At 39.1% G+C, this 19,113-nt stretch overlaps 1 protein-coding gene across 2 annotated transcripts in view; it reads left to right on the top strand.

Moving 5' to 3' along the window:
• The window catches only part of LOC113065155 (ligand-dependent corepressor-like), a 38,298-nt gene extending 23,587 nt beyond the window's left edge, over positions 1-14,711 (top strand). For both annotated transcript variants that reach the window (XM_026236378.1, XM_026236379.1), the window contains exon 7: positions 2,879-14,711. In XM_026236378.1, coding sequence (XP_026092163.1) covers positions 2,879-3,917 — 1,039 coding nt within the window. In that variant the 3' untranslated portion in view covers positions 3,918-14,711. The remainder of the gene's footprint in view (positions 1-2,878) is intronic.
• The last annotated feature ends 4,402 nt before the right edge of the window (positions 14,712-19,113 follow it).

The raw sequence follows: 19,113 nt of genomic DNA on the forward strand, positions 1-19,113 counted from the left end.
CATCCTTTTAGGTGTATATGGCGAAATTTGAGGTGATTAAAACCCCCTTGGGAAGGCAGAAGTCTGCCGGGGAAACACGGGCTCTAAGGCTATACCGTGGACTATACACATACGAGTACCGCTTTGGTCTCAGTACGGAACCCAGTCTTCCATGGTTCTCACGGATTCATCATGAAGGCATGACGCCGGATGTTCCGCTGCGTCCAGCTGCCTAAGGTAATGGAGGATATCAACAGGGTCTACAGTATGGACACTGTGGAGCAGTTTAAGCAAGCCGACTCTAACCGGGCCTCTCAGTGCCACTACCGGTTTGAGGTGAGAACACAGGAGGATGCAGGCTCTACACGAAGGCTATAGAACCTAGCGAACGTGTTAGTGGTCACCCAACCGCAGCTCTACAGGTATCTGTCAGTGAGGTGCCACGAGCCAGCGCCCAGTAGGATGCAATACTTCTAGTTGAGTGAGCTCACAACCTGAATGGGCAGGGGACACCCTGAGCCTGATAAGCCAGAGCGATGGCATCCACAATCCAGTTGGCCATCCTCTGCTTAAAGACGGAACTCCCCTTCTTCCGGACTCCGTAAAAGACAAAGAGCTGGTCTGAGGTCCTGAAGCTTTGTGTCCGGTCTACGTAGCACCTCAATGCTCGGATGGGACAGAGCTAAGCCAGGGCTGGGTCTGCCTCCTCCAGGGGCAGCGCTTGCAGGTTCACCACTTGGTCTTTGAAGGGTGTAGTGGGAACCTTGGGCACGTATCCAGGCCGGGGGTAACGGTCGCTGTGTTGTCCGTTCAGACCAGCACATGCTTGCCTCCTAAAAGACCTTTGAGACGGTTCAAGGCAAGGTGCACTGCTAACAAATCCAGGCAACTGATGTGCCACTGCAGCTGCGGGCCCGTCCAAACCCCTGAGACTGCATGCCCGTCATACGTGGCACCCAGCCGGTGGTGGAGGCATCTGTGTAAACCACAGCATGCCTGGAGATCTGCTCTAGGGGCACCCCTGCCCGGAGAAACGCAAGATCTGACCACAGGCTGAGAGTTTGGTGACAGGCCGGTGTAACTTGGACCCGGTGAGTACCGCGCTTCCACGCCCACCTCGGGACTCGGCCATAAAGCCAGTGCTGGAGTGGTCTCATATGTAACAGGCAGAGCGGTGTAAGTGCCGCTGCAGCCGCCATATGCCCCAGGAGCCTCTGAAAAAGTTTCAGTGGGACCGCTGTCCTGCCGTTGAATGTATTCAAGCAGGCTAGCACCGACCGCGCACATTCCTCTGTGAGGTGTGCTGTCTGTTCGACTGAGTACAACTCCATACCAAGAGATCCTCTGCCTCGGCAAGAGTTTGCTCTTTTCCCAGTTGACCCGAAGGCCCAACAGGCTCAGGTGCCGGAGCACCAAATCCCTGTGCTCGCACAACTGATCCCGAGATTGTGCTAGTATCAGCCAATAATCTAGATAGTTGAAAATGCAAACACCCTGCTCTCTGAGGAGAACAAGAGCTGCCTCCTTGACTTTCGTGAGGACACAGGGAGACAGGGACAGCCCAAAGGGCAGGACCTTGTACTGATATCCCCGTCCTTCGAACGCAAACCTCAGAAAGGGTCTGTTGCGCGGAAGGATGGATACATGAAAGTACGCGTCCTTCAGTTCGATCACTACAAACCAATCTTGGGGACGGACACACCCAAAAATACGTTTCTGCATTCTGTGAAGGGCCCGATTCAAAACTCGCAGATGCAAGATCGGTCGTAACCCACCGCCTTTCTTGGGTACAATGAAGTAAGGGCTGTTAAACCCTGTCCTCATATCGGCAGGAGGGACTGGCTCTGTCGCGTCCTTCGCCAGTAGGACTGCGATCTCTTCCCGCAAAACAGGGGCATCGGACGCTTTCACTGTAGTGAAGCGGATACCGCGGTACTTGGGGGGACGGCGGGCGAACTGAATCGCATAGCCGAGGCTGATGGTCCGCAGAAGCCAGCGAGATGGGCTGGGTAGCGCTGACTAGACGCATAAAAAACCATACAATTGGGACCAGCAGGACCACAGCCGCACCCTCAGTGGGGCAGCGAGGTGGAACACAGGGGCCCAATTTAGGACGCAACTGCATCGCTACCGCCTGCGCCACAGACGGGATTCCCGAATACCCCTTCGCTGCACGCTGAGGTGGCTTCCGTGGATGCATCATGCTCTCATTGCGGGACCATGACCATCTGCCGCTGCCGTGATCTGGGGCTTGTTCTGGCAGCCGACAGATGTTTATCACTTCCGGCAGTAGCGCGGGTGGTTTGAGGGTCACAGTGATGACAAACCCCGTAGGGAACCTCTGGGGATCATCGCTCCTCCTGCACCTCCGATCCAGTGGAGCAAGTGGGCCTCACCCCGACCGGATTTCGATCTCAGCATCGGTACGGATGTCATAATTGCATGCCAATGTGCATTGGCTCGTTTAGTTAACACTCAAAGTAGATTGGTCTATCAAAGCGATAATCCATTTTGCGTCGGTCACCGACAGGGGCGCCAAGAGTGACCAACTGAAAGGGAACAGTGTTTATGGTTATTTAAAATAAAGTTAATCTTTATAATTTAACTACATTTGTTCAGAAATTCATCAGATTATGTGAAAATGACAACGTTTAACTTTAATTGTTGGATCCAGTCAAGAAATCTTAAAATCTAATAGTTCTCATACACACAAAAAAATAGTTTCTTTTTACAAAAAAACATAATGGGATGCTAAAGTGTATCCTATTCATGGAAACTGCCCAATTCACTTTCTAGGAGACAAAGGAATTGCCCCTTTCTGAAGTACTGAAATACAAGACTTCCTTCCAATCGCATACCACATTCTCACATCTGAATGTTTTATCTTTCCATAAATTAGGCGTTCCCAGAGAGCTGATCACAACTATCGAGATGATGATGAGGATGGTTTGCCACTGAGAAGCTTGCATGATGGGATTAGGGAGAACTGTATTGGTTCTGAACCCCTCAAGCCACCCTTGGTCCGCTCGCTCCTCATAAAAGAGGAACTCCTGAGTCAAAAACATCGCCTCCTTGGCCAACCTCTATCTTTGGCTAGCTTAGAGTCTGCGGGTCTTCTCAACAGCCAAGCCCAATCCATCCTTTCCCGCGATGGGACATGGGGGAAATCCCATCTAGATGGCCTCCTGAAGCTCAAACAAGTTAGCGGCGACCTCAACGACCTGCCTCTTTTCCAGGAGAACCAAGGCTTGTTCACCAAGGGTACAAAGTCCCATGATAGTGGTTCCATCACAGTAAAGAAAGAACCCGGACATTCCCCTCCAGTGGACTTGAAAATCCCGCAAGTCAGAGGCATGGATCTGTCTTGGGACTCCCATGGGAATTCCTCGGATCTCTACACTTATAGCTCTATAGTTTTGGGCAATGTGCACTCTGAGAATGCGCTCAGTCGGAAGCTGAGGGCTATCTTGCCAAAGCAGAGTCGCAGGGCCGCTCTCGGAGGTCTTCTCGATGGAGGAGCCGTGGGCGAGTACTGGGGTGCAGACCTCGAACAGCCAACTTTGGGACCTCAGTACCCAACTTCAGATCCAGAGGCAGACCCGACCGGCTCCAAGCAACCCAGAAAGAAAAGGGGACGGTATCGTCAGTACAACAGCGAGATTCTAGAAGAAGCCATTGCTGTGGTGATGAGTGGGAAGATGAGCGTTTCGAAGGCGCAGAACATCTATGGTATTCCCCACAGTACCTTGGAGTACAAGGTGAAAGAGCGGTTGGGCACCCTGAAGAACCCACCAAAGAAAAAGCTTAAACTGATGATGAGGGCAGAGGGACAGGACTCTGGGATCACCGCCGAAACCGAATCCACATCGACGCCCGCCACTACACCCATCGCAATGCAAGTGGATGTCTTGCAGGAGACAGGAGAAAAAGTCGAGTAGATAACACATAACACCTCATAAAACGGAAAACGTTTTAAATTCTGACATTTAAAAAACTAAAATGATTTGGAATTGAGGATGGGGCTTTAATTGTGCCAATTTATACTTGCAGTATCTGGGTGAGCACAACTGCAGGGATTCATGGGAGGATTTAAGCCTGATAACTTGGGATAAGAAAAAAAATTGGCAGTTATCACAGTGGTCGCATTGACACTGCAAACATTTGCTGAAGTTTTTTACAACATAAAGCAACAAATGCGTACTAAAGCCATAAGAGAGTATCGACAGAGACATTTTATTAAAAAAGAAAAGCAAGCAGATTAACCCTTTGTTTGGCCCTTCAGCTGAACTTTGTGAGCTGCGCCATTAGTATTGGACGGCATGCCATTTAGAGAAACAAGAAGCGGGTTTCAAGGGTTACGTGCAAGGCTGGAAATTGACCCTTCAAGGATGAATTTATCTCCTCTGATTAGTAGGTTTATGATATAATTCATGATCTTTAAAACTAATTTATTTCAAATGGAGTTGGATTCTCACCAGGGATCGATCCTAGGCCCGTTTTTCTATTAACAGGTAAAAACTATTTCTTTCAGCTCTTTGTAGTTTCCTCCTTTTATATTCTGAAACAGACTAAGAATTAGACACGTCCATTTAAAAAAAAAAAATGAAGCTTAAGATTAGTCATTCAGGGATGCATGTTTGTGATGTTGAAAAGATTATTATTATTATTTTATTTTATTTTATTTACTTTACTGTAACTAAACTTTTCTTTAACTCTAGCGCTTTCTTTTGCACTACACTTGCAGTCTGGCGCTCGCCAGAGCCTAAATCTGGCAATTAGACCTGATTACCTCAACACTGCTTGCATTACGCACTTACTGTTCTGTCTGGCATACTACATAATACTCATTTTACAGTACTCTACTATTTAACATTTCAACACCCACGAAGGAACAATGCCAACTTAAGCCACACAGGACAGGAACGTGTTTCAGATTCTCATCTTTCTACTAAAATTAATCGAGGGAGGGTGCATGCAGTCCACTTTTGGCTGATTCTGGCTGCTCCCTCGTCGCTGCTTACAGTCAGTCACTTACATATATTTATAAAAAGAAGAGCATTTTCGCAGAGGGTTGGTTTTGGGGAACATAGGTGGGGGGAAATGTAGGTAGGGTTATAACCATATAACCCTGTTATATTATAAATTAGCATTCTTTCAGAGAGCCAATTCTTGTCTCTGAATAGTTTATTTTCCTCGTGTAAAACTCAGGGCTACTGAGACAAATATAGCGATCATGTTTTTAGAGAAACAATGCATATTACCTACTTGAACTGGAACCTTTGACACAATTCTTAGTCATTGAGTTGGGTCAGGGGCAGGGCTTTATACCAGGCATAGGTTGGGTCAAGCTGAGCCATGAATTGGAGATATCAGTGGGATGTTATTGGAAACACCTGGCCAGTTGGGAATTTTCTGAGATCTCTCTGAAAATAGCACTTTGTATAAAAATAAAAGTGAATATGTTTGGGTGTGTTTTAAAGTAGCTTTTGCAGTAGCAGATAGCATAAAGGAGACTTGCAAGATCAAAGGGGGAGCATTTCAATGACCCCCGGCGTCCTGCAGCTCAGACCCAAACATGCTCATTTCGTTTTGAAAAAATTACCTCTTCAATATACAGTGGTCGACAGCTTAAATTCTCAGATTTGACTAGTGTTGCCTCACTGTTTATTGTCACATTGCCCCTTTTTCAAATCTAAACTGTGTAGTCTGATGTATATAAACCCGAAAAAGATCATAGATCTGTGAAGATTTCAAAGAGAAGGCTTTTGGAATGGCATGCTCCACTTTGATGTTGTTTTGAAGGGCATTCTGGTATATATCACTGCCTGGTGCTCACCCAGTCTGTGAAAAAAAATTATACTTCAAACTTCAGGGTTTCTGATGATGAAACTGACTCTTTTAAATGTACCTTTTATTTATTTCATTATTTAATTTGAATCATTTAAGTAAATGGCATGCACCAGTTAAGTGGACGCTGATTTACTATTTATAATCTGACACTTGGTGGCGGGGTTGGCATCAAAGTAGACAACCGGGGACACTGTCCTGGGCTCACCTTTATAATATTAGACCTAGTGAAATCAAGTAATTTTAGTAATTTCCCACATTATATTAGGCTTGAGTATATTGTATATATTTCCTACAGTGCGATACTTGTAAGTCATTTTAATTATTGTTTTGCTAGCTTTGTTTAATGTAGTTGCATTGCAGTTATAGCCATGTGTGAAGACACTACTGAAATTAATATAAATCAGAGTATTTTAATCAATACAACATACAATAGTAAACCACTGATGTAACATATTTGGTTCAGTTTATAAGTTGATCACATGCTACTGTACTTCTACAAGAAGCAAGTCAAAATAAATAACTATGTATAAAGAGTTATAACTAATTTAGAAAATATTCATACTTATAAGCTCTACTGTGTAAATCGCTTTAGGTCATCTGGCATCAAATGCACCAACACTTTACCAATGCTGAAGTGTCTAATTAGAAATTAGTTAGGTTCTTTATCAATCAATCAGTCAATAAGATTTATTTATTAATCAAACGTGATGTAAAATACCACTCATTTTGATTGACTTTTTCAATTTAAACATTTCTTAACCAGTAATTTTGCCTTGTTTTACAGTAAAAATATCTTAAGATGCATAAGTCAAGATACGTTTTCTTGGTTTCTTAGAAAATTTGAAACCCTTGAATTACATTTTTCTTACCATTATTTTTAATTTGGCAAATTTACGTTTCTCGTTTTAAGAATACGTTTAGTTGGATTCTCCAATAAAATTACTTTAATGTTTACTGTTAAACAAAAGATAAAATATTAGTTTGAAGTGCAACTAGTAAATTAGTAGTAGACCTAGTAGAATTGAATATTTTCCCCTATAATTGGCACTTAAAAATGATTGCACTGATGGCAATGACTGGAAGTTGTTTTGCAGCACTTAAATCTAACCGTTTCAAACGATCACTTCTTTATTTGCTAATCTAGAAAGTTTTGAACTTTCACAAAGCTACTGTACATTCTTCAACCTTTATTTATCATCAGCTGTCTGATTCACTATGGTGCATGCCATTTCAACATATTTATTTAATTTGACTTTGATGATTAATGTATTACAGGGTTAACGGCTCCCCCTGTCCAAAACATCCTCCTCTTGAAGAAGTTATACTGTCTTTACTCAAATGAATGTAAACCATTACGAATAACTTTTAACTAGTTGTTTAGAAAATGTCACTTTCACATTTCATACTTTGAACAGACGTTTTAGTTTTTCTCTTGCTGCTCTCATTTAAATTATTGTTTGCGTTTCTCTGAAACGTACACTGTAGCCTTCAGTACTTTCTTATCTCAGGATAGATTCAGCAGAAGGGTTTGCAATATTTGTCAGTCGGATAACGATGCAGACATAACTACCTGTACAAGATGTGCATATACATGTTATATTAACTACAGTCTTTGCACAATATACCTCATCCTTGGGAATAAACGCACCTTTCTGTGCCACATCCTTAAATACCATTCAGGGGCACGTGGAAAAGGAGCAGTTGAAACTCTGGGAAATTATTTTCGTTTTCCTATTTCACCCTCTTTTTTTGTCGTCTATGAGAGGGATGGCAAGCGAGGCATTTCATGTGTCTGACTGACCAATATTTACACCCTTTTCATTCAGGTACAGAAAATCGAACTTTTTGAATACAATCAAAAGTTTCGCTTAACATTATTCTCATCTTGCCAATAACAGGTCCCATCCTTTAAGTTAACTTTTAACATTGATCATCAAGGCAAATATCAGAGGATACTGTAGTACAATACCTTCAATCCCTGTACTCTGAAATATGATTTAACCGTCATTGGTGTTTTTGTGAAAAACACTAATGGAGGTTTTGAAGGGGAGAATATGGGACAGGTGGAAATGTTAACCTTCTGTTGTTTCTGTGCTCTCTGTAAACTTGTTTTTAAACTGCATTCCAAAAATTTCAAGAGATACCTTTATATGGAAGAAAAATCTATACATATACAAATGAATATATATTATATTTATTTTACAGTTTATGTTTTTATTTGTCTTTTTCTCGTTGAAATTGAAATGCTACACTAAGAAATGATGGGAAAACGACGCTGACAGCTACAACCTCAGTTTCTGTACCATATGAAGTGCCATTTGTTTGTCTCAAGTGGCTCATAATGATTTACTTTCTGAAAAGATGCTCAGAAAGCCCTTTTTGTTTCCCTTTTATGACTTTCACTGCATATCCACATAACGGCATTACCTCAGGTGAGATCTCCCAGAGCAGCTGATTCTACATTTACTTGTAGAAATCAGGACCTGTACTTGACTTTTACACGTTTCCAAAAACGCAACTATTACTCTTCAAGGAAGCAGTTTATAAATGACGCTATTCGCATTTTTGTTTTCCTTCTGTGATTTTTTTTTTTCTAATATTAATGCTTTGCTTAACTGAACCACGGGTCTCTTTTTGAATGCAACTTTATTGAAGTTAGCACACAAAAGTTCAAATCAGTAGGGCACACATTTGTACATCACAATTAATACACACTCCATACCCTCACATGTACACAAAACACCATCAGGTCTTCATCATGTGGGTGGTTATACAGTTTTAGGCTAATGGTTTGATATCTTAATGAGAAAGAAACAGAAAAGGCATATATGGACACATTCCAAATTAGCTGTCTTTATTATTATTTCAGCTGATGTCTCTTTTCAATGGCATTTAGATACATATTGTTTTGTGACTGTCAACCAACCCCCCTCCCCCCACCATGAATAGGCACACCTTTATTTGACAGAAAACATCTTTGAAATTGGGAGAAACAAATTGTCGGCAAACACTGTAGTCCAATTCAACTGTGGATATCCATCGTACTGTAAATCTATGCACCGGAGAGGGTCAAGTTACTTCCACCATTAACTGTTTTCGGAGTTTGTGATAATGTTAAGTAGTTTTAGAGGCCGTATGGCTTAAAATAGCTGTTGTCATGGTACAACTTGCAGCACACACCATGGTAAAAGACATGTTTTGAATGTAACCTTCTAGAGAAACATGTCTCAGAGAAAACTGATGGAATATGCACAGACAGTAGCTCAGAATAGAATACACTCCGATATATGTGTTTACTATGATTCTGTGTACTTGATGCTTTTCATTAGAATATCGCTGTCATCCGTAGTGCCTGTTTTGCAGTGTTCAGTCGTCACCGATAGTTCAATAATTCCATTCGATCATCAAATATTAATAATTTTTGTTAACTAATTAATTTAAACGATAATGGGCCAATAATACCTGCCGATAATGGGTAACAACAATCTAAAATCATTAACCAAGGCAACTTACAATCTATATGTTATTTTTATTAAATTTAATCAAATGTCATATTGATTGCTTTAATGCAATTAAATAAAAATAAATACATGTCTTATATAGATAGATCGATAGATAGATATTGAATTGTTTTAAACACATTTGTCCAGCAAATAGATAACTACACCCCCCAACACACTATTGGTTTAGCCAATAATGCTATGCTAGGTTTGGGTGCATTTCCCAAAAGCATCGTTAGCCAACTAGGGATGACAATTCAGTTGAACTCTGTTGGTAATGACAGGACTTGATAGAAATGCACCTGTAGACAGGATGCTTAAACAAGTATTGGTGCGTTTCCTGTAAAATGATGTAACTCGCTGCTTAACCACCATAATATGATGCATCATTGTAATAACTAACTAGGTAGTCACGACTGTTTCCCAAACATAGTCACATCTCCGTCGTTTGAACCACGTTGGTTCAACAATATAGACCGTTGTTAAGGGAACACTCCACTTTTTTTTTAAATGGGCTCATTTTCCAACTCCCCTAGAGTTAACCGTTTTCGAATCCATTCAGCCAATGTCCGGATCTGGTGGTAGCACTTTTAGCTTAGTTTAGCATAGATCGTTAAATCTGGTTTGACCATTAGCATCTCGCTCAAAAAAAAGACAGACGTAATATGAAAAGTTGTGATTTTCTAGGCCTATATGTCTAGGAACTAGAGTATAGAGAGTATAGTTCCTAACCATTTGGCCTAGATAATCGCAACTTTTCATTTTCCGTCAGTTTTCGTACATGATGTAACTACAGAAGAGTCAAGTTTTAAATAGGAAAACTATGGAAACTCTTTGGTCATTTTTGAGTGAGATGCTAATGGTTTAATCCGATTCAATGATCTATGCCAAGCTAAAATTGCTACTGCCAGACCCGGAGATCGGCTGAATGGATTAAAAAATGGTAAAACACAACTCTAGGGGAGTTCGAAAATGAGCCTATTTTTTTTAGTGGAGTGTTCCTTTAATGCAAATACATACATGTGGCGACGTAATAGCTTCTGTTAATTCATAGATTTGAGATCTCTGAGATGCTGTTGTATTGAACATGGCATCGAATGTCTACTTCACTATTTTTTCGATTCATTCCTGGTTCCCTCTTATGTTCAAACCACAGATAGAGAGCTGTATTTCACACCACATAAGTTTGCTGTTTGTGAATGCTTGTTTGAACTTTGGTTTCAGAAAACACTGAATTGTTGAACTATGTTGGTAATGACAGAACATGCAACCATAGTGGCCTAACATCGCTGTCGGAAACGCACGACTGATCATTTAACAGTATTTATGCTTTTTAGGGGAATCAAACAACTAACTAAACAACTGTTAACAAAAAGTTATTTTCTAGTCAACATCAAAAAACAGGGACAACATAAAGAATTTGAATATCAATAAAATTACACACTTCCTTCAAAAGGTAAACTGTGAATTATATGGAACAGAGCCATGGAAATTCAACACCAGAACGCTACCTCTACTAAAATGAAATATTAACATGGCTGACAATGATGACTTCATTCTTAAGAGGTTCAATGCTAGCTCAGTGAGAGGTCAAATAGAGCTGTGAAAACGCAAATGAAAGTAGAAAGAAGAAAATGGACTTGATCAAATGGCCAACATTCTTCTAGAGATCTTGAGAGCTTTGGGCCATGAAAGGGCTGCCCTTGTGATGCCATGACAATCTTGCAAGATCATTCACAAGTAAAGGTGTGTCTATTCTAATTATGCTTTTATTAAAGCAAAACCCACATTCTTTTCCTGTTTTTTTATTTTATACCAGTATTTTATGTAATTTCTACCATTGAAATGGAGACCTAGTTTGTGTTAATTTGATTTTGTTGCAAATTTGCCGAGACAGAAATGAGGAGAATATTGGTTTGAAAATGTGTGGGGAGTTACAATGTTTCTGCCATTTGTCCTTGTACTATGCTGGAATTGCATGGTATTTCATGCCTGAATCTGCTCTTGACCATTAACTTCATCCATGACTGTTTCAACCCTGCAGTCCATTGAGTTCTGTGGGATTAGGATTATTAGTTTTGCTACCTCAACGTTCAGATGGTTTTGACATAGGAGCCCTTTGGTAGTAAAGCAAAAATGACTTGTATCTTGAGGGACTGACTGTCCCTACAGGTTTTGTCGATCAGGTTGTGGAAACATATTGGTGGTTTGATCGGCTTACGTGCTGTACCGTATGTAGCATTTCAGATGCACGGATAACACTGGCTTGTCATTCCCAAAGTCGCAGTCCCATTCTGTCGGAAAGCAGTTATACATACTGCATGCACATGTGTGTATCTAATAATTCACATTTTTGATAGAGGTAATGACTTTTTGGGACCAGAAGTTCCCAAGTTATGCATTCCATCTGCTTTTAGGACCAGTGTTTGGGAAGAATCAGGTTGACCGATCACCTCTAAGGTTTGAAACGCGTTATGTGTATTTCCTCAAGAATCTAGTATAGTCATGCCACACCATATTAGTTTGTGCCCTTGAAATTCAAGCCAAATGCAGTCTGTGGGCAGTATCTTTGTTTGCGAGAAATGCAATTGGTCGCATTTGCATTAATTTGCATACCTTAAAGGTGCGCATCTTATCCCTCGACGGGGTGCTGTGCTTAAACTTTTTGTGGGTTTTTCCATGTGTGGAGTCGTAAGTTTTATGGAGCAAAAATGCCTTTGGCTATCTGTTCAGCTTGTGTTCATATTTTCAAAATACTTTTTTAAAGTTTCGTAAGAATTCTCAGAGTAGAGTCTTAACGTTGTATAGGTTTGGCGTTCAGTGTAGTATGATGATCGGATCCCTTCTCCCGTACCCCCTCAGGTTAATGCATGAGAGTGGAATGATTAGGCTCGGCTAAAGATTGATACCTTTTCTATATTTCTTAATACTATTGATATTGTGAATACTTTAAAAAACGCTTGCCTTTAGTTTCCATTTTATTTTCGCCCATAATTCAAAATCCCACCAGTAAAGTTGTCCAAAAAAAAAAAAAAAAAAAAAAACATTTTTGGTGATTTTATTTTGCAATATTAAGCTATGAGTGTGAAAACGACTGAAGCAAGGCAATACTTGTGATTTAAAGGGATACTCCACCCCAAAATGAAAATTTTGTCATTGATCATTTACCCCCATGTCGTTCCAAACCCGTAAAAGCTTTGTTTCGTCTTAGGGGCACAATTTAAGATATTTTGGATGAAAACCGGGAGGCTTGTGGCTGTCCCATAGACTAACGACAAGTAAGTTACACTGTCAAGGTCCAGTAAAGTATAAAAGACATTGTCAGAATAGTCCATCTGCCATCAGTGGTTCAACCGTAACATTACGAAGCAGCAAAAATACTTTTTGTAAGCAAAGAAAATAAAAATAACAACTTAACGACACGTTTCTATGTGTATTTAGCTTTTATTTGAAAGAAAACAGTGCATCCTTGTGGCGCAGCTGATACATAAGAGCATACGCAGCATATGGTGATATGGAGAGACACAGGGAAGATTGTTGACAAAGTAGTTATTTTTGTTTTCTTCACTTACAAAAAGCATTCTCGTCGCTTCATAGCTATGGGACAATCACAGGCTTCCCAGTTTTCATCGAGAATATCTTAAATTGTGTTCCAAAAACAAACAAAGATTTTACGGGTTTGGAACAACATGGGGGTAAGTGATTAACGAGGGGTGGAGTATTCTTTTAAGTCAAGTCCCCTTGACTTGAGAAAAGTAAGTTTTTTCGTCACAGGTCCAAGAAAGCAGGGTGCCCAACAGCCGGACAACTCAACTGCATGTCCTTATCAGACCGCCTTTTGCATTTAAAAAGATTCAGCCAAATATCCTTAGTTCATTGCTTTATAAACGGCGAGGATTGTAAAGTACGAATTTCCTGAAAAAACATAAACGCACTAAGTTGAGACCCACAAGGCCACAAAGACTATTTATTTTGTTTCTGTTGTCTGTACACTATGTGATGTTACAACCTAAAGAAAAAAACCTTACAACACAGAATACCTCAGATAATAAATCCATGTAAATCTTGACAGCCTCCACGTGTAGATAGAAGCCTGTTCACTGCCTCACCACCTCTCATGTCTGTCGGACGCCTCTTCTCTCATTTCACTGCCCGTTATATGTTGTGGAGGTATCATTCATTTCTTTTCATGTTTGTTTTGTAGTCCCAGGAACAAAGTAACCATTACTTCATTAATCGTTCCTCTGTGCTTGACGTTTAGCGGCGTTCACTCTGAATTCCAATGAGAGTTGGGGATTTGAGGTGACTTGAGCGTCAGACTGTTGTTGATGCAACAAAATTGAGCTAACTTTATGCAAATGCATAGTGATGCGGTGACAACCAATGGGAGTCTAGAATGTGATTTGTCACCTGATTCATTTGGATATTGTGGTTGAGTAGAAACGTCTTCTAGCAACCAACAGTAGAGCAACTTTGTGACCTCCAGTTCTTATCGAAGACTGTGTGAATGGCGTTTTAGGAAGGGAAGACATTGCCTCAGTAGTAGATGCTTATTTTTACAGTCCATTTCAAAGTAACACTGTAGTTACCAAATCAAGTAGTATGTTTCTAATTGAATATTTTGGTCTATTACCATAAATTAAGTTGCAGCTCCAAGTTTGGCCATTGAAAACTCGTTTTTTAAATGAAAAGGTGGGCTTTGTCTTTTTTAGAGGTAGTTTGTTGAGCATAAGCCATAGTTCACTCATTTGTCCAACGTAATTTCATCATTCATTGTCATTATCAGCTAAACTGAATGTAGGGGGAAAAAGAATAAAAAAAAAATGAAACTCTTAACACAGAAACTAACTTTTTATGTAACTATACATACTTTAGGACAAGCTATAGATTATTATATTAATGTGTTCTTATATATATATATATACACTCAAAAGTCACAGTGCATTGTATATAATGTTCTGTATAGTTATATACTTCTGGAAAGAGATGTTTATCTCTTCCTCGTTTGATTCAGGGAACAAACATTTCAGTGCAGTATATTTAGACTCCTGTATACGGCATTTGTATAGTTCGTTTTCATTTGCTCACTTTTATCGTCCACATATTGGAAGTTAGTCTTGAAGTAGGCTAAACAAAGAATAAATTACGTTATTGTAAGGCATCTACCGCTGCAGTGGTGCAGACCGTTTTTCCACAATACTGTACAAACGAAAATATATATCAAGAAGTACAAACTTTTTAAGGTGGATGTGTATATAGTCTCGTACCCATTCCGCAATTGTATTTTATTTTACCCTTTTAGTTGAACACCATTTTACGTGATTTGAAAGTATTTATTGCGACATCAGTCGGTGATGTAAATTAATTTTCCCCGTGAAAAAACAAAACAAAAAAAGTTAACAGCCAGGTTTTGCGGTATTGCTTGTTATTTTTGCTTGCTAATTGTACGTTAAATTTAAGTACAGAAGTAGGATGGTTAAAATCGTTTGTGAACACTGGATCTCTATCGGACGATGTCCTAAAATCATCCTTATTCATTACGATGAGGAAACGCGCCCTCGGTGTGCTTTTTCCTGCAACTGCTTTTTCTTAAAAATGATGATGTTTATTACTATTATAATTTCTCGTGTGAGCTGAAACGTCTCTGTAGCTGTGAGCTGGTTGTGTATGAGTGTGTTGAATTTCTCTAGGTTTTAATTTTTCGCTTTTTGCTCATGCATTTTGTGGATAAACCATTTTATTACACACTAAATCATATGATTTCCGATAAGACGAGCCTCTGAGTAGTGGTTTTCACGATCATCTGTGAAACGAAAGATGAAAAACGTTCCTTAAAACCATTTCTCTATTTATCTTAAATCCAATTATTAAGCCACAACTACGAATCCCTCAGGGACAAACGACACTGATTCAATCTATTCAGGTACTTTCTCTAGATTCTGCGGCCTAGCTGTTAAAATACGAAAAAAAAGTACATATTTTTTGAGAAATTGAGCAAAAGAAAATGGTCGCTCGTGACGAGAGTCATTTTTAACCTGTTGTCGCCTAGTTTCTTTTTCTCTGTCCTTTTTAGTTTTTGTATTCTTTGTATCCAGACTTAAGTACAATATACGAAATGAATGTCAAGCTGAAACTTCAGGTGAAGAGCAACACTCAGCCAGACAGTGCTTTTCATTACAATTTCCTCTGCACACACTGTGCCTCAAATGCCTGAAGACAATAAAACGACACTAAAGCGACAAACACCACATCAGAGCCCTCAATGATAGTGGTCGACCCGTCTCAGCACTCCTATACAGACGTACCTCTACAGCGCAAGGCCTGATCTTTCACATTTGCAGTCAGTAATTGGTAGTTTCGATCTCTGCTTTTAGCATGTAAGTATTTCAGCGAAAAAACTGCCTGAAGAACATGCCTCTCAATATGTGAACGGCTTTACGTTGAGGTCTGTTTGTCTTTTCTCGAGCTTTTAGGTGCCTACTCTTATTGTCAAAAAAGCTCAGATGCCTAACGGAAGATTTATGAACTGGTTGTGTTTTCAGAAAGACGGGAATCGTTTATAATAAAGCGGTCGAGTGAAACAAGGGCAGCATTTACCCCTCACGCAGTGTTGGTGTAGAGTGTTTGTTGTTATTTTCCCATTAGACTTGCAGTTCTCGAAACATTCCTGTTGTCGTTCTGGTCCTCGTGGGTTTTAGTTTGCGATGCCTGATAACAAGCAGTGAGTTTGTTGTTTTCCACACAGGCTTGGATTCAAGAGTTCAGGCTTGATTTAAGGCAAAAAAGAAAATATGAAATACTTACATGTTAACTATTTTAATACGAGACGGAACAGGTTTTTAAAACGCAGAGGTTTGCCAGTGTGGGATAAGGTGCTGCTTTTTCCGAATCTTATCTGTTTTCGATATACCTCAGACCATCTAGATCGAAACGAGTGCTTTTTTAACGAAATGGCATCTTGACGCTGGTTCCTTAGAGTCGGTCCAATTGGTGGAAGACAGGCGATCCAAAACTGGAATAGACCTCATTTCAATATATACTGTTTACTCTTTGACAAAAACATTGTATAGTTTAATATTTTCTTGTACTGTAGGTTTATTTATATTAATTTGTTCTTTTTTTGTACTGTGTGTTTGACTTTTATTCTAGACTATAATCGATGTCCGTAATCGAGCACTTATAAGGATCACAATTATTTTTGTTTGATTGCACTATTTGTTTAGAGTTTGTTTTGTTTTCCGTTTTAATGCAAAATCTTTGTTTTTGTTTTTTTGAGCTGGGCTAATGAATAATAAGCTGTCTCCTAATGTATGTGATTTTTAATTTAAAAAAATTAAAAGGAAAAAAAACTGATTAGATTTTCTATGGTCTAATTTAAAAACAAACTAAAAAAAAAGTTTTCTCTCTCTTTTTATTTGCATTGACCATTAAGCAAAATGCTGGTTAGATCCGTCTTTGTGCATGTGTGGAGTTTAACTGGTTATATTTTACCCATTAAGAAAAAAATGCCATTTTTCAACGCATTTTAATTGTAACATTGTGCAAGTTAGTATTCACTGGATGCTAGAACCTTCTTATGAAAACCACTATTCTTCTAATAAATTTTTGTTGTGAAAAAGTGTTGAGACTGATTTATTGTGCTGTTGCATGTTTCTACTGTTATTTCTGATGAATTATATCTATTTTTAGTCGTCACTTAAAGTATACTTAATTTTCAAGCTATCGCTGTCTTAAAGTCTTAAACGTTTTCTAGTGAATTATATATAAATGCTACATTATTTCAACCATGTCACAGTAAGTCACTAGTTTAATCATAATTTAAATAGATAATCAATCACAAATTAAAATAAAAATATAAAGCGATTACATTTCTCTTTAAACATGTTTTGCCCCAAACCCGTAGCATTCAACATTTTGCAGGGTTTAAGTTTAAAGTGTTGAAGATCAGTACAACGTTGTACATTTTTAACTACCAAATATAACACCACGGCACATTTTGTTTAGATAATGATCACTGCGATTTTCCCCATAGCAGAGTTATATAAATTTAATATAAATGTATCCCTAAACTGTCAATATGATCAATATTATATTTTGCCCATATACTGGCCATTTCGAGCTTGATCGTTCAACTCTGTTATGGAAACTGATCAGTTATTTTTAATGCATAACAGAGTTGAGCTACAGTAGGGAGTTTAATAAGGCCACGTCAAGTTCAACTCCGTTATAGAAACAAGTAAGCACTGCTAAATTTTCCTGCATGAGAGTTGAACTATAGAAACATTTTTGCACCTCACCACATTTATTGTTTTACTTTGTGACTCAAAAATATCATGATCACTTGTTTATTTCCTCAATTAAAGAGCGAACAAATTGACGAGAGATTGACAAGGCCACTTTAAGTTCAACAGTTAACTCTGTTATAGAAACAATTGGTTATTTTCTTCCGACATAACAGAGTTGAACTACTAAAGAATCGTTGCACTTCACCATGTTTATTGCTGTACTTTGTGCCCACCCAAAAAATCCTGATCACTGTATTTTCTCTCCGTAACCCAGCTGAACTACTGTAGAGATATTGACAGGAATACATTAACCTCAATAGTTCAACTCTGTTATGGAATCAGTGGATCACTGTAAGTAACATTACACACTGTTACATCCAGGGTTTGTAACATAACAAACCCAGATAAACCCCGCCCTCAGGGAAAAGGCAGCAAAGGGGGGCGAGGCTATGATATCCTGCTTTAGAAAAGAGGAAGAGAAGACAAGAGGTGCATGTAAAAATCTATTTATATATGAATCATGATTCTGTCTTCTAACGATTCTAATGGATTCACAAGTTTCAAAATCAATGTTTTAAATCAGCGGCTCTTAATACTGTCCCTCATGTCGACCTGCTCTCTCTCTCTCTCTCTCTCTCTCTCTCTCATTCTGCTTTGCTCCAACAATGAACTGTTTAAGTATACACTTATTTTCACATAGCTATGAGAAGTTATGAGGGGCTTCGTAAAAGCAGGAAATGATCGGTGCGTTTATCAGAGAAGGGACAGAGCGGTGTGGAATAAAGGTAAATTATGTGAACTAATGTATATATATATATATATTCATGTTTTTTGTATTTTTATTTTTACATAGCAATTACACATTACACTGCACCCCATAAACACAATCAAGCCTAGAAAAAAAAAAACAGTCAACCACCCCTTTAAACACATTACATCAGCAAAATCATTTGACATCACCCATTATTGATTGCTCCATATTTTAATAATACCAACAACACTACACTTACCTGCTAAGGGTCTTCATTGTCTTAAACTCACATATGTCAGTGAGAGGAAAGGTCAGGTCCATAATCTCAGAGTCTTTCCTACTGTGCACAGTTGCAAGCACTCGGCAAGTGTCCCCATTACTCAGTAACAACTGCAGAAAATGGATTCAATTAAAAAAAAAAAGACAGTTCACAAAGAATTTATGTATTTGGTCGTAAACAACATTACACTGTCACAGACATGGTCTTAATCTATTTCTCATTTAGTTGACAGTCTACATCTACAATGACATCAAGACAGATGAAACATTAAGCAACTGGATCCTGACATGCAACTATACAGTATATATATATATATATATATATATATATATATATATATATATATATATATATGGTATAAACAAATTACATCTATAAATACACTTATATGCACTGACAGCTGCTGTCATCTTGATGTTTTTGTTAAAGCATGTACATACATTATTAAAAAAAAGGGGTCTATTACTT

The sequence above is a fragment of the Carassius auratus genome, chromosome 47 (assembly GCF_003368295.1).
Source record: "Carassius auratus strain Wakin chromosome 47, ASM336829v1, whole genome shotgun sequence".
In the NCBI taxonomy this organism is placed as follows: Eukaryota; Metazoa; Chordata; class Actinopteri; order Cypriniformes; family Cyprinidae; genus Carassius; species Carassius auratus.